The following is a 15,342-nucleotide window of genomic DNA, read 5'->3' as shown; positions in this document are numbered from 1 at the left end:
ATCGCAATAGGGTTCACTTTTTAGGTTTTTGAAAAGCCGTAAAAAAGCCATCAGAGAATGGGTAAATAATAAGAGAATTTGCTATGCGTTCAAAATTAACAACGGGTGACATTTAGAGTCTGAGTGTCAAGTTTAGTGACTGGTTTATGTTCGCTACTATTGAAAGATTTATTTTCGTTAAAATAAACCATATATTTTCATATGAGGAAAAGGTACAGTTATTTGAGTATTTTTGACAAATTGTAGTGATATTATAATAATTGATATCATACTAACCTGAACTATTTGTTCATTTCCGATTATTTGACTCTTGCATAACTTACGTCATTAGAAAGAGTATACTTTGAAGTTTTGGCATTAGAATTCACGAAACAAATAGATCCACGTACATTGCAAGACAAAATTGCTAGTCAATTTTCTTTTGGACATTTTAGTAAGAAAGAGTTGATATAAGTGCTATTTAACTGTTAAAATTGTGAGTTATATTTATCAATTCGACATAAAATCATTCTTAAGTTTTAGTACTTTTGGACTAAATTTATAATGTTTTAGGAATTATGTAGCATAATTCTTGAAAGATGTTTCAACAATTTTTTTTTGGTCGTGCAAGCAAAATATTATGGGTTACTCTTGGGTGTTGTACTCAGGAAGAGAGTTCGATCCTTGCAATATCAAACAACAACCCGTCCTTCCCCATCCTAGACCAAAAAATAGTTCTTGTTTAAAAAATAAATTATTTTCAAATATAAAACTGATTTAATACGTATTTCTTGAATTATTAAAATCATTTAATACAAAATACTAATTTTTTTAAAATCAGGGCATAAGCTGTTATCTTTGTTATTTAGATAATGCATGACAATGATACAGTGTCACACTTGAGCTAATCATGTCATCCTTTAACACCTTAACTTGTTGATAAAGCAAGTTAAGGTTTGCATTTTAATGAATGGCATCCAAGTTTTTTATCAGGTCGTACGAAATTGGCAGTGACACCGTGAAAGCGACGTGTTTTAGAGTCTTTCAATTAAGTATTCAACCCCCTTTTAAGTCTGTTTAGCAGAAGAAACAATATTTGATTTAGTTATCTTCACATAAATTTCAAAGTAGATGAAAGTTCCATCACACCCCTTTTCTTATCTTGTGTCCCCCCTAAGCAAGCAAAGTGCTTTTAAGTCTCTGACCTCAGAGAGTTGGTATTTGCACTAAGGTTTGAAATCATTCACTCATAAAATATCCTGTCATGTTCTCAAAGGAAATTTGTTTTCTTTCCCATAAAAAAATCCAACTGCATTTTTTCAAAAGAACTAATATTGCAATTTGAAAAGATTACCATAATGTTGTAATCATTTAATGTTGGTATGGAAGATAATGATGCTCAGATATATTTAAACAAGAAACTAAGTTCAATACATATGCCTATCTGAGCTTTAAACTTGAAGCTCCACCTGACTTGTACAGACAGACAAACAAACAAAAGAGATGTTATACAATCGGGAGCTCCACTGTATAAGACTTTATTGTTATACTACATGTAGATATTTGAACCCAAGCAACTACTTATAAGAATAAATCAAGACTTCATTCTTATACTACATGTACATCCAGTGATTGGAGGTATCAGAGATCTCATTTATCAACAAATGCTGACTCGGCCAAGTCAATGGAGCGAGCAAGAGCAGCAGCTTTGTTCTGACACTCTTGGTGCTCATCATCAGGGTCACTGTCAGCAACTATACCAGCACCAGCTTGAAGGTATGCAATCCACTCGTGGCGGAGGTTTAGGTTTTTGTATGAGTACATTGTGTCATACCTAGTTCCTGACGGAAATACTATTGTTCTGAGAGCAAGAGCAATGTCCATATCACCAGAGAAAGAGATATATCCAAACCCTCCACTATATGGCCCCCGCCTTGTGACCTCCAACTCATCAATTAACTCCATGGCCTTCACCTGCATCCACCAGCCATCAGGTAAGAATGAAGCTGAAGATTGAAATGATGTATCACTGGTAACACTAAGCAGAATATCCTTATCACAAACATGTGACCTCAAAGTTTCAGCAAGTGGAGAGCCCTGGCAGCCTTAGATAACAACTAAGAAAAGATTGTAATTTGATTAAAAAGAGTCAAGTTATGAACCTTTGGCGCTCCACTGACAGTTCCAACAGGCAATGCAGCACGCAAGGCGTCCCAGCTGGTCAAATGGTCTTGCAACTCCCCGGTAACCTAAAATAAATAATGGATTGGACGATGAATATGCAATTAAATATTATCTACTATTCTGACTTAATTGAATAAACAAATCATTTTCTGGGAAGGATGAAAGGGAGAGGGGCAACGGCAGGACTAGTTGAATAAGAGGATAGGTGCTGGTAAGCATAATTTCAATAAAATTTTCAGTCAAACGTATCATAGAGTGATACATAACAATTCAAAGATCATGGCTTTACAATACAGTGGAAAGGATAATACAAAAATTGGTTTTCCTAGAAGTCCATCACCAGTATAGTTGCTTGTTGCAGAAGAAACCCTAGTAAGTAGTTGAAGAACATCAACTAACAGTAGATAGCAAGAAAAGGTTCTTACCGTAGAGCTTATGTGCATGACATGGGAATATCGTTCAACATTCATAAGCTTTTCCACTTTAACAGAACCATTTTTTGAGACCTGCAAAGAACTTCTGTTATCAGAACCATCACAACTTAAAAGTATGGAATTCAGACCATCTTTTCAAGAAGTCTGAATAAAATACTTTCTTCATACAATCATACAACTTGTTTCTGCATCATGATATATAACAGAACCAGTTTAAAGCATGTTTTAGAATTATAATTTTATCATATTTGTCAGTTGCTACAAACTACAAAGAAACAAAGACCACTTAATCAACGCAAATCCGCAAAACAGAAGTTAACAATAACTTTTAAGATCCATATCCATAGGATAGATCATTTTTGTTAAAGATACATATGTACCTACTGTTCTTTACATGTTGCAGATTGGGTTTTAATGTGCAAGTAAAGAAGTTCAGATAAAGGATTGAAAACTATGGTTAATGAAAGCATCGTTGAACTCCAGTTATTAGTAATACATGTAACTTAAAAGTTTCATAAACTTCAACTCCAATAGAAGAGATTAAAGCATAGATATAATATAAGAAACAATAGTAGCTATATTTTCTTTAAATAAACAAAATAATTGAACAATGGATTAACAAATAAGAGTAACCATTAAAATGAATATTTATAACAAACCTTTCCAACATCGTTGCGTCCCAAATCAACCAGCATGACATGCTCTGCGCATTGCTTTTCATCTCTCAGCAGAATCGCTTCTAACCTTTCATCTTCTGCTGGTGTTTTCCCCCTTCTTGCAGTCCCAGCCAATGGTCGGTTCACAATGTTCTTCTATTCATGTCAATATCACAATAACTAAAATAAATAATAGATAATTTTAAGATTTATGATAAACATTCCAATGGACAAGTAAGAAGTATCATTTAATTTAAAAATCTAATCTATGTACCAAAACCTACCTTCTTTATACGCGTAAGAATCTCTGGACTTGAAGCAACCAGAATACATCCCCTAGCCTGTTTAGGAAATGCATAAACTTCAGTACATGAAAAAGCTGAACACCAACACTTTCCTGAATGAAGAAAGCAGTTTTAGAAGTTAAACAGAAATAAACCTGCAAATAAGTCATATATGGACTTGGATTCACAACTCTCAGTGCTCTATAAACTTCAAATGGATCAGCAAATGTTCTTCGTTCAAATCTCTGACTTAATACAATCTGGAAAATATCCCCTGCTTTAATATGTTCTTTTGCCTGAAGAACTGCCTCCTTGTAGGCTTCACATGACATGCTTGACTTCTTCAAAGGTGGACCAAAATGGCGTGTATGCAAATCCACAGAGCCTGGAGCCAGCCTTGGGCTAGGAAATGCTCATTTCAAATTAATTTTTATTCAATCATAACAACACATCATTACAGAGAGAAACATTGAACAGATGACTTACGGTGGGCTATCTTGTAATTTGGCCACTAATTTTTCTAATTGTTCCATTCCATCCTTGTAAGCACTCTCAACCGAGGAGTACCGGTCAATCCTCACCCAAAGAATCACATATGCTTTCTGTTAAGCAAAATACATGTAACAATGAAGTATTTTGAAGTTATGATTATGGATGAGTCCTAACTATCATCCATTTTAATACAATTACATAATAATTGGATAATCTTGAGCTATAAAAATACCAACTAAAATGACCAAATGCATTCCGTATCCGTGTTCAGTATTTATCTTATCGCATTAATAGTCATTTCACGATTTCTACCCATTAAATAATGACTATATGTTCAAAGATGAAAAAAGGCATTTACAAGAACATTGAACTTATTAAAACATTTTATTTGGCAAATTCAATGAAAACATCCAATTAATAGATAAGAAGGAAAAGAATAGCTTATGAAGCATCTGAAAATTGAGTTTTTCTTAAAATGATAAGAGGTGTACTGTACTGCAAATTAAAAGATTATTGAACTGCATGTCAACATTACTAGCAAGAATCCTGTCATGTGAGAAATACCAAACTACATGTCAACATTGATACAATATTTGCGAAGCATCCAAAGGTACCTTCTCCACATGATCAAATACAATCACAGTATCATAGAGGCCTAGGTGTATGTCTGCAAGGTTCCTGTCATCCTTTGGAGCATTTGAAAATGGTAGTTTTTTCTTTTCCACATAACGAACTGTGTCATATGAGAAATAACCTGCCCAACCACCTACAAGAGCAGCTTCAACTAGTCAGAGTTCGGAAGATAAAACAATTAGATGAAGAAAATATGTCAAGATAGTTCTCTGTCTCTCACACCCACGTGTGCGTGCACACAATTGTGCACATGTACACACGCATACACAAATAAATAAGAAGTCACATAATGACAACTAATGCAATGACAGATAATGCAGAAAGTCAAGATTTGGATGACAATGCCAATTTAATGTTCACTTTTAATTTTCAAGATTTATAATTGCATTTTCTGAAACTGAAAAGAAGGTAACAATTTGAAAAGGATCATGAGTTAAAATATAATTGTTGTATGCTTCATACATGTATTCGCAACTATCACATCCTTACATGTAGGATTTTCTTATATCACAACGTTGTTAATTGTTGCAGACGTCACATGTCATAGAATAGCATCCACACTTCAATAAATAAATGAGAGAATCAAATAAAAAATTATTCAACCTCAATATTTCATATACAGATTATGTTTGTCAGAAAATTAACTAGATGAGCCATAATTTGACAACATCCTATCTCGACACTCAGGTGTTATGATCATAGAACTCTTACCACAGAATGCATCAGGAAGTTCATCGGTAAGAATGGGTTTCCAACTCTCTGAGATTCTTCTGGGAATCACCATAGGATCATCAACAATTTCCTCAGTTAAATGCCCAGATTCATGGTCAATTACTGTAACTTTATTTTCTTTTGCCACAATTTCAATTTTTGGTTGAGCTCCTACAACACTAAAGCGCCCCTGCAATAAATCAAGTCTTGGATTTCAATAAACAGACAAAGAACTCAAAAATTCAAAATCATAAAACTAAGAAACCACACTTACAACACTCGAAGCTTGGAAATTAGGCTCTGCAGACTCAAAGAGAAAGCTCGGAGCCTCCCTGTCATCTTCCTTAACCAAAATCCGGTAAGCAAGAACGGGAGTGAGTTGGTCAGAGAATAAGCACTGACAGAGCGGAATCAAGTTTCCATCTTTTGAAGCCTCCGCAAACTTTCTTCCTTCCTCAACTGCAAAAGTAGCAAATCATCCATGTTTAGTCAAAGATTCAAACAAAGGTTATAATCAATGACAACCCAAAAGCAATTAACCAAATGCTCATGAATTGAAGCACCAAAATTAGCCATTGACTCCTTCACTTATCCGAAATTAATAAGACACTGTTTCTATTATGCATTTCTGCAACTCACACAGAGAGAAAAAAGTGATGAGTAGTCACGTGAAAAATGATGGAAAGATGACAAAAATCGGCTAAGGTGAAGACAAGTGAAAATATAATGCTTCGTTATTTTTCTGAAGAGATTACAGATAAATACTCATTTACCTCATATCATATAATTTGTTAAAAACATGGAGCAAAGATCAAAACTTTAGGGACACACACCAACCCATGAATCATTCAACCGATAATTTCTTGTGGGAAATTGAAAATGAAAAACAAGATAGCTAAAACCAAAAGAACACTTTTGCAAACACTCATCTCACTTACCACGGTAAGCGCTTGAAAGTGCAGAGCATCTCACTGTGAGAGGAGCCACTGAGAGTGAGGTACCCATTGAAATTCCGGCGAGTGTCGCCGGCGAGAGACGGCTGCCGGAAGGAACCACGCGGCGAGAGAAACCTAGGGATTGCATTGTGGAAGCTTTTGCAGACATGGTGGACGTAAGAGACATGGGAAGTGTAGCAGATAGCATTTTTGTGAATTCAGATACTGCTTCTTGGTGTAGTGTTTGAAGCTTCTTACATTCACCGAATGAATATCATATTGCTACCACTTTTCTTCGTAAGTGTTCCAAGTTCCAATGCATCATTGAAATCTTATTGAGTTACATAAGATTTTCTGCTATGCATTGAACCTTTGCTTTCCTTTGAGTAATAAGGTGTCTGCATCCCAGGGGAATTCGTATTATATTATGAGAAATGTTTACCAATAAAGGGAAATATGAAATATAAAAATTTGGTCATTTGTTTGTCATTTTCGGAAATTTTAAAGGAATGGAGAAAATTGTAACTATATGTCTTTTTCCAGATTTAAATACTGGATTATTATATATATATATATATATATATATATAATATTTTAGAAATAATATATACTAAAATATAATGTTTTTAGAAAAAATTTCAAAAATGTAAAATTTAAAAATTACTATGTATAGATACAAATATTAGAAATAAAAAATGAAAAAATAGTAAAGCCTTGTAAATTTTTTAAAATATATCAAAAGTTGTCACTGATATTTTTTTAATTAAAAGTCACCTTTGACGATTTAAGAAAATCATATTTCTGTAATTAAAAAAACATTAAATACTTGGCTGATTCTTAAATCTCTTTAACAAAAACCGACTGTGCACATGTCTTTATATTTTATATTATTCGCAAGTGATAATTCTTTAAGATGTCAACGTAATTATAAAAAAGTAGGTGTTCGTTTTCTTTTTGTTATACATGTTGATAAATGTTTCATTCTTTATTATATCTATATAAATATATATATATATATATATATATATATTTTAAGTGTAGTTTTCAAGGTTTTATATTATTTTTAATTAAAAATTTATTAACAATATTTAATGATATTACTAATTTTTTTAAATGTATGGTTAATAATACATAATAAATATTTATTTATAGAAATATTTTATAAAAAATACACAATAGTACAGGATTTAATATAATATATTAATAATATTAAATATTATAAATGTTAATAAAAACATACTATATACTAATTTTTTATCGTGTATTTTTAGACATGTGTTGAATAAATCGTAACATTAAATGTTCATGTTTTATTTAAAAATTAATTGAAATATAATACTAAAAACATTTTAAAAAGTATAGTTAGGTTTTATTTATATCAAAATAGAGTATAAGCAAGAAATTGAAATTGATTATTATATAAAAAAAAAAAACAAAGCAAGGTATATCAAAAACCATGAGAGATGTTAATAACATTTTTTAAGAATAAATTTTTAATTTAAATTCTTTAATCAACACTTTAACATAATGGTTATTGTTTTTATGTAAAAATAAATAAATTAAGTTCCTTTAAAAATTACCACCTTCATTCATATCTATTTAACTATTCGATATTTTTTTAATATACTCTTTATTAATATATCTCTTTCTTAGGATTATTCAATATTTTATTTATTATAATTCAAAATTATCAATAGTCAAAAGAGTAAAAATAATAATAATTAATATTACCTTAAAATTTTATAGAAATAAAAAAAATTCCTTATTCGTTTAAATAGACAAACAGAGACAAATGTAATATTTTAGTATTATATTAACTGTAAATCAAAGTTTCCCTTTGTAACTAGTTACCGTTAAAATTTGAATTTAGTTAAATTATTTCAATTGTCGTTTTAAAAGTGAAATATTTTAAACGTATATTCATGGATATACAGTAAGAATTTATAAATAAAAAATATTATTTAAAATTACATAACATCATAAAAATGTCTTAAATGTTGTTTTTTTTTTTTTAAAATCCATTATTTTTTATTATGTACTTTTTAAACATGTTTAAAAAATCATTTTACATATAATATAAAAATCGTTAAATAATTATGAATAAGTTAAACATTATATTTTTAATAGATGTTTCTATATTATTATTTTTTCTCAATTAACTTATCTGTTAAATGACATGTTTACTTCATTGGCTCGTCAAAACAAAACAACCGAAATATTTAATTTAATTAAGATACAGGTAAAAAAATTAAACATAAGTGTACAAATACCCGTAAAATTATGACTTAAACACTTAAATAGTTACTTTTGTGAATATGAGTTCACAATATTTTTTTTTTTAAATACATGTAAGAATAAATATTATAATCTTTTATCCAAAACATCTCAATATCACTTTTATTATGTTATTCATACCTCGTGTAATTTATTGCTACGCTATCTTTTAATTTTTATAGTTAAAAAATATTTTTTAATCACTTTGTCATTTTGAGTTAGCCGTTTCAAATGACTCATCCAAATTGTCAAAAAAATAAAATAAAAGCATTGAATAAATTATCAACTCAAATAATATGTTACAGAAATGCATTGAAAGTTTTCATTGTACACAAGTATTTTTTTATTATCAATAATTAGATGATATTTTTTTAAATAATTAGATGATAAATTAATGTTAAGTCTTCGATTTATTTAACTACAAATAAAAAATATTATTTTATTAAATTTATTTTTAAGAATAAATTTAAATACCGAAATATAATTTATATTAAAAATGGTAATTACTTAACTGTAAGCATGAATAGTAAAACAAATGATAAATTATGAATACAGCATGTTTTCTGTCTAGGTTCACTCTTTTTTTTTGGGTTATTTGGTAGATCTCATTAATAATAAAAAAAATGTAATAAATATTAATATTAGGTAAGTGGATTGTACAATTAAACCGTTAATTTTACCATTTTTTAATTGAATCACGTGAAGTTCGTGCTTAATGATGGTGGGTCCCTGACTCACTGTCATCTCCTTTCTGAACAACTTCGGTAATTGTGGAGTAACATGTGTGTATAGAATAATTTTATTTTATAATTTTTATACATATTTAAATATAGTAATTTATTTAAATTATATTTCAATTATTTATTTAAATTATATTTTTATTAAAATACTTTTAAATATTTAAAATTATTTTTTATCAATAAGTTTTTTTTCCAAATTACCGTGAATGATAGAATTTTAATTTTAAACATCCAATATAATTATATTTATTTTTAAATTTATAATTAAAGTAAAAAAATTCTTACTGGTTAATTTATGTATTTAATAGTTAAGATAATTCACTTTAATGATTTATTTTATTTTAAAAAAGCAAAACATTTAATTTTTAAGAATGTATCATTTATCACATTGATTCATATCTTTTTAAATATTTAAATAAACTCACGATTGTGTTTTTTTAAATAAATGAAATTTTCTAAAAAATATTTTATCATAAGAAAATTAATAATTAATATATTTTTTAAAAATATTGTTAATCAATATTTTAAAAAGATTAATTAAATTAGCAAAGAATGTTTTAGGAAAACCTGTTAAAAAAGAATTTTAATACACTAACATTATTTTATTTTATTTTCTTACTCAATACTTGAAAGAGAGAGAGAGAGAAAGAAAAGAATAGAAAGATATTCAAACATTGTGAAGCCTCTGAAAAAATCACGGAATCTGAATTCAGTGTACGGCTACGGGCTATGCGGAGATTGGTACACTCCTTTTCAAGTTTGCAATCTGCTCCACACATATAATTTCAAAAACACAAAGGGATAAACCACACAATAATTTTTTCTTTGAATTCGTTTTAATTTAAATTTAAATTATATATTAAACTGAAACTTGATAAAATAATATATCCTTTTAAATAAATTTACCTAATTTTACTCAAATTAGTCAATGATAATTATAAATTTTAATAAATTTTCAATGTTTGTTATGAATTCTTTTTATCAACCTTAACATCCTTTTTATATATTTGTAATATATTTTTTATTATTAATTAAAATTATAAAAATTGTGTATTTCATTTTCTTTTCACTTTTAAATTAATAATTTTATTTTATATATTTTAAATTTTTAATAAATTTTAATTAATATTAAAAGGTATATTGTTAGTATTTCCAGGTTGATATTATTATATTAACATACACTGGACGTCTTTTTATGTAACTATAAACACATGCGTTTCACGCGGGGACGTGTCACTTTATGGCTCTGTTCTGTGAAAGTGAAACAACGATCTTAAAGTATTTTATTTGTCTCGACGATAGATGTTCTAAGTCAATTTTATTTTTCTTTTTTTTTATTCCACTATCAATAATAAACCTTTTTTTTCAGAATTTAATATTAATGACGAAATTCAAATGCAATATTATAAATTAGATGACAATTAATTCACATTTTTAGCAATTTTTTATAATATATAGATATAATTTTATCATGTTAATCCGTCGTTTATTTAAATACGCATACACATAAAATCTAAAAACTTGCTTCTAAAAAAATTCTTAAAATTGAAGTAAAAAAAAAACAGTAATTGGTTATGTCAAATAATCAATTGGGATCATTACAAATTGTTTAGATTTGAATTTACTTTAAATAAATTTATCCAGTTCCAATTATAATCAAATTGAAATTTTGTTATTAATAAAAAAGTTAGTAAAAGAAACGTGTTAAATAATATTTTCGCTGATAAAGACGTCAACACGTTTCTTTCCCAATAATTTTAATTTTTATTGAAATAATTAACCTTTTACCATTTAAATTATTATTGTTCATTTAAAATTATAGAGCCATAAAACTTTCTTAACAAATTTAAAGTCAAAAGTAATAAAAATAAAACATAAAATAAAATCTAATTAATAGTTCATTTTATTTTTATTTACTCAATGACAGTGCTTTAATTGGTATTATCACTACACATATTACCAAACCAAGATTGCGAGAATCTATTGATTGTAAATAAGAAGTGTGAATTACAATTACACAAAAGTGCACAAGAAAACGAACGCATGATTTGTCGTTTACAATAATTACCGTACGATCTAACATTGATTATTTGGTGTCTTGTCCCAAGCTAGAAGTTAAGAAATAAAAAGTGTGAATTACAATTACAATTGCATAAACGTGTAGAAGAAAAACTAAAACAAATAAAACAATCTCTTATAAATAAAATACGTGATTTAAACTAAAAATATATATTATTCCACACATTAATTAATTAATACAAAATTGTTTTGTCTTGAAAAAAGCAGTAAATCATACTCTTTAAATATTGCCAACATTCATCTTCACCTTAGGTTATAGTATTAAGCCTGCATTTTAATAAGTGTAACTGTTTTGAATAATGAAAAAAACTTAATCTGTAATCTCAAGTTTAATTAAGTTCAATGACTACAATTATTTAAAAGAAGATTAAATGACTCCCTTATTTGAATATATCTTGATTAACTTTTTAAATATTTTTTGGAATTTTTAATGGACTTTTTACTCATTAGTAAGTTTTAATAGTCAAGACTTTATTAATTAGTAAGCATTCGCTTGCGCCCCATACAAAGGTCTCTTACTTTCTTCACGTGCAAGGGAATAAAAAGCAAAAGAAAAGTGCGATCATCATGTTATGTGTAATGTCTTCAATCATTTTTTAGTAATTGTGATTAACGATAGTTAATCTGTATATTATTGTTTAATTAGAAAATGACTTAATATCGCACGTTATTTTACACGTGACGCAAAAAAAATAAAGTACATGTTAGTAGAGTATTATATGTGTTTTTAAATTGATGGTTGTCATTTTTTTAAAATTTTAAAAATTTAAAAGTATTTTACATGTTTTTTTTTTAATTAAATTGCTAAGAAGCGTTTATTCAACTTGCTACTCAATCACGGAAACAGTAGCAAGCGGTTTTGCCAAATAAGAAAAATAAAATACGGAACTGTGTATTAGTGAAGCAACAAATAAAAATATGCTCAGCATTATGAATTTATTGGAAGAACTTTTATTTGTTAACACAGATAACTTAAAAAATGGCAATTTTATTCAATCAAATGGAATAGTCTTTTAACCATAAACTTGGGCGGTTTATAAACATTTTTCCTTGCCTTTTTTCATGCTATCCTTAGTTTAGTACTTCAATTATAAAAGAACCTTTATTATTTTATTCACTATTTAAAATTCTTACTACGTATCAGGCTAAAACATTTTTCTATCAATTAATATAACGATGACTTAAAGTATTGAAATTTTGATAGCTCTTTTTATCACATTTTAATACTTAAAAGTAGATATTAACAAAATTGATTTTGGTCAAGTTACTTCAAGAACGTGTCATGTTTGTACTTGCAATTATGAGAATTCAGATATAACTGCGTACTAACATTACTACATTTGTGTGTGTGTGTGTGTGTCAATATTACTAGGTGAATACTTCATCAATTATTGAGAAATTAACACTTAAAAAATGCTTGATGACATAACGAGAAATTATTTTCAGATTTTTAGAACTTTAGAACCCTTTTTTTTGAGACTCCCATAGTGAACCTCCAAATCTAAAAAGTACAAAAAATTAAGTTATTGAAGGGTGGATCATGGGTGGTCCAAAACATGGGTGTAACGATACAAATATGAACTGTATCTGGGCCATGCATTCATGCTTGATGTTTAGTAATAAGGGAGCTATATTATGATAATTTTCTCATTGAATAGTGGGTTGGTCCACTGGGTTAGTTTTGATTATTACACTCTGTGTTTGCTTTCACCCAATCAGGGAAGGTTGAAATTGCAAGGAAGGAAGCTGTATCGATTCTTTACATTTTTCATGTTTGGTTAAGCTGAAATATGGAGCCATGCATTTATTTCAGTGCTCATAGTAAGAGCTGCAATTTCTTCTTCTTCTTTTTTTCCCCATTTTTATTGAATTGTTAAAAAAAAATTATAACTAAAAAATAACATTACTAAATTATTTTTAGTCTTTTTATTTATATACACCCCTTCTACTTCATTAATCTCTGTTCACTAATGGATAGTGTTTTGGTTAGGGGAATATATTTTATTCCTTCCCTCTTTTCTGTCAATAAATTTAATTTAATGAAGGGTTTAATATTGTTTCAAAAATATAATTTAGAAAGAATTAGAATGAAATATTTGAAATGTTAATTAATTTATAAATCACTTTCAAAGTGTATTTAAAAACAGAAATGGGAGATGTGAAAAAATAAAAAGCTTTATTAGACTGTATACAAAAAATGGTCATTGAAAGATCCAAACAAGGTTTTTACTAATTTGGGACTCCTTTTTGTCAACGACATATTGGGAGGGCTCTTGAGTTGAAGCCCAAAAGTAAGTGGAGGCTCCATCTCCGACCCAAGTTTAGGTCCAACAACGAACACTTCCAGAAGAGAAAAGGATATTGACAAAAAAGAGAAAAAGACAACAGCTAATTAAGGGTCTGTTTGTTTACAGTTTCCAGAAAAAGGTTTTTCAAAGCATAAAAACTACAAATTTTATTTGAAGATGATCATTCTGAAAAGTTGTGTTGAAAACAGGAATAGTTTTTCAGTTTTTAAACTTATAATTTGGAAGCAAGTCTTAGAACTTTTTTTTTTTTTTAATGAAAAAGTACATTTTTTTAAAAATAATCATTTTTCAGTTTTCTGGTTTATTTATTTAACACTGAAAACAATCACAAGCTGAAAAGCACAGAGGAAGTCATAATTTTATTATTGAACTTACGCATTTAAATCCAGTTTTTTTTTTTTTTCCTTTTAATGGTAGTATAGTTGAAATTGTTGTTGTAGTGGTAGCCTGAGGGATTTTAGTTGAAACTGTACCCTAAATTTGCACATTTATTTATTTATTTTAAAACTCCAGAAGGTGATTCACCAACATATATTTGAAGTTGAAATAAGCGATTAGATAACCTCTTTCAAACTTATAAGAAACATCTCACTGAAAAGAAGTCATACCAATAACGTGCTACATTCAAATCTATATAATCAGTTCATTAAAATCCTCAAATGATATAAAGCTTAAAATATATAGGAAAAGTAAAATATTTGGGAGTAAAATAACAGCTATACTCTCAATTTACGTGTATGTGCTTTGTTTTGCTTGAAAATGATTCATCTGTGAAACCCTTCTAGATTTGTAAGATAGTTTGTTAATTTAAGCAACTGAGACTTTTACACGTACCTTTATTTACAAATGGTCATCGCAAAATTCGAATTTGTTTGCAGAGAGAAAGATAACAAAATTTCGTAGTTAAAACTTAAAAGTAATCTGCAAAGTGCTTTCTCTCGTGTTCCTGTTGGGTTATGACTTATGAATGCATTCCATGTTCGGCTTTTCGTTTTATGTTGTGTATTTTATGTATTTAGGTTTGATATGTCATATGTTGTAAGAGGTCAATTTGTTTGGTGATAACGTGATAGCATTTCCGTGACGAGTAAAACAATATAATCTATCATTGTCAATCAATTGAAGCGTGCGTTGAAATTTAACAAGAAAAAGTTTCTCATTTTAAGTGATTATGCTTGATTTGCGTCAAAATAAAATGAGTTAAACGCCTCTCCATCTCGCATAGAGTAGGAAAAGACGTTTGAAGATATTTTTGATGAGCAATAACGTGATTTTACAACAAGGTGAAAAATAGGACTTTAAAGTCCTCCATATACTACTCTAATTACGATTTTAAAACTTTTAATCAAATTTTAAGTCCTTGTTGAATTTTGCTTACATTAGATATAGCACGAGTAGGTTCCACGCAAAATCATGCACAACACTATGGCCTAAAGTTATAGCTATAATGATGGACATGAAATAGCGAAAAATGATTGCATAGTCTTGTTAAAAATTGAAGCTATAATAGAAACTTGTGTAGGCTTTACTTGATGTTGCTTTTGCCAAACATCATTTCCTAGCTAGGCTAGCTAGAGAGTGATGTTTATGATGATAAACCAAAATGATTAAGAAAAAACAATATTGCCTTGC

General features: G+C 28.5%; 1 protein-coding gene across 2 annotated transcripts; it reads right to left on the bottom strand.

Annotated features, from left to right (window-relative positions):
• Positions 1-1,603: 1,603 nt before the first annotated feature.
• Positions 1,604-6,705, bottom strand: LOC113850243 (anthranilate synthase alpha subunit 1, chloroplastic-like). Of its 2 annotated transcripts, none has more exons than XM_027480698.1 (11): positions 6,312-6,705; positions 5,648-5,832; positions 5,374-5,563; positions 4,644-4,795; positions 4,024-4,139; positions 3,645-3,939; positions 3,538-3,594; positions 3,257-3,409; positions 2,589-2,669; positions 2,142-2,228; positions 1,604-1,953 (listed from the first exon to the last, which is right to left on the bottom strand). In XM_027480698.1, exons 1-11 carry the CDS (start codon positions 6,514-6,516, stop codon positions 1,630-1,632), a joined length of 1,845 nt encoding a protein of 614 aa, XP_027336499.1. In that variant the 5' UTR covers positions 6,517-6,705; the 3' UTR covers positions 1,604-1,629. The 2 variants fall into 2 exon arrangements, with proteins under 2 accessions (XP_027336499.1, XP_027336500.1); XM_027480699.1 differs by having other exon boundaries at positions 3,693-3,939.
• Positions 6,706-15,342: the final 8,637 nt, after the last annotated feature.

Source organism: Abrus precatorius, unplaced genomic scaffold (genome assembly GCF_003935025.1).
Source record: "Abrus precatorius isolate BTA unplaced genomic scaffold, Abrus_2018 Scaffold9, whole genome shotgun sequence".
In the NCBI taxonomy this organism is placed as follows: Eukaryota; Viridiplantae; Streptophyta; class Magnoliopsida; order Fabales; family Fabaceae; genus Abrus; species Abrus precatorius.
The sequence above is the reverse complement of the archived record's forward strand: the minus strand, read 5'-3'. Positions and strand labels throughout refer to the sequence as shown.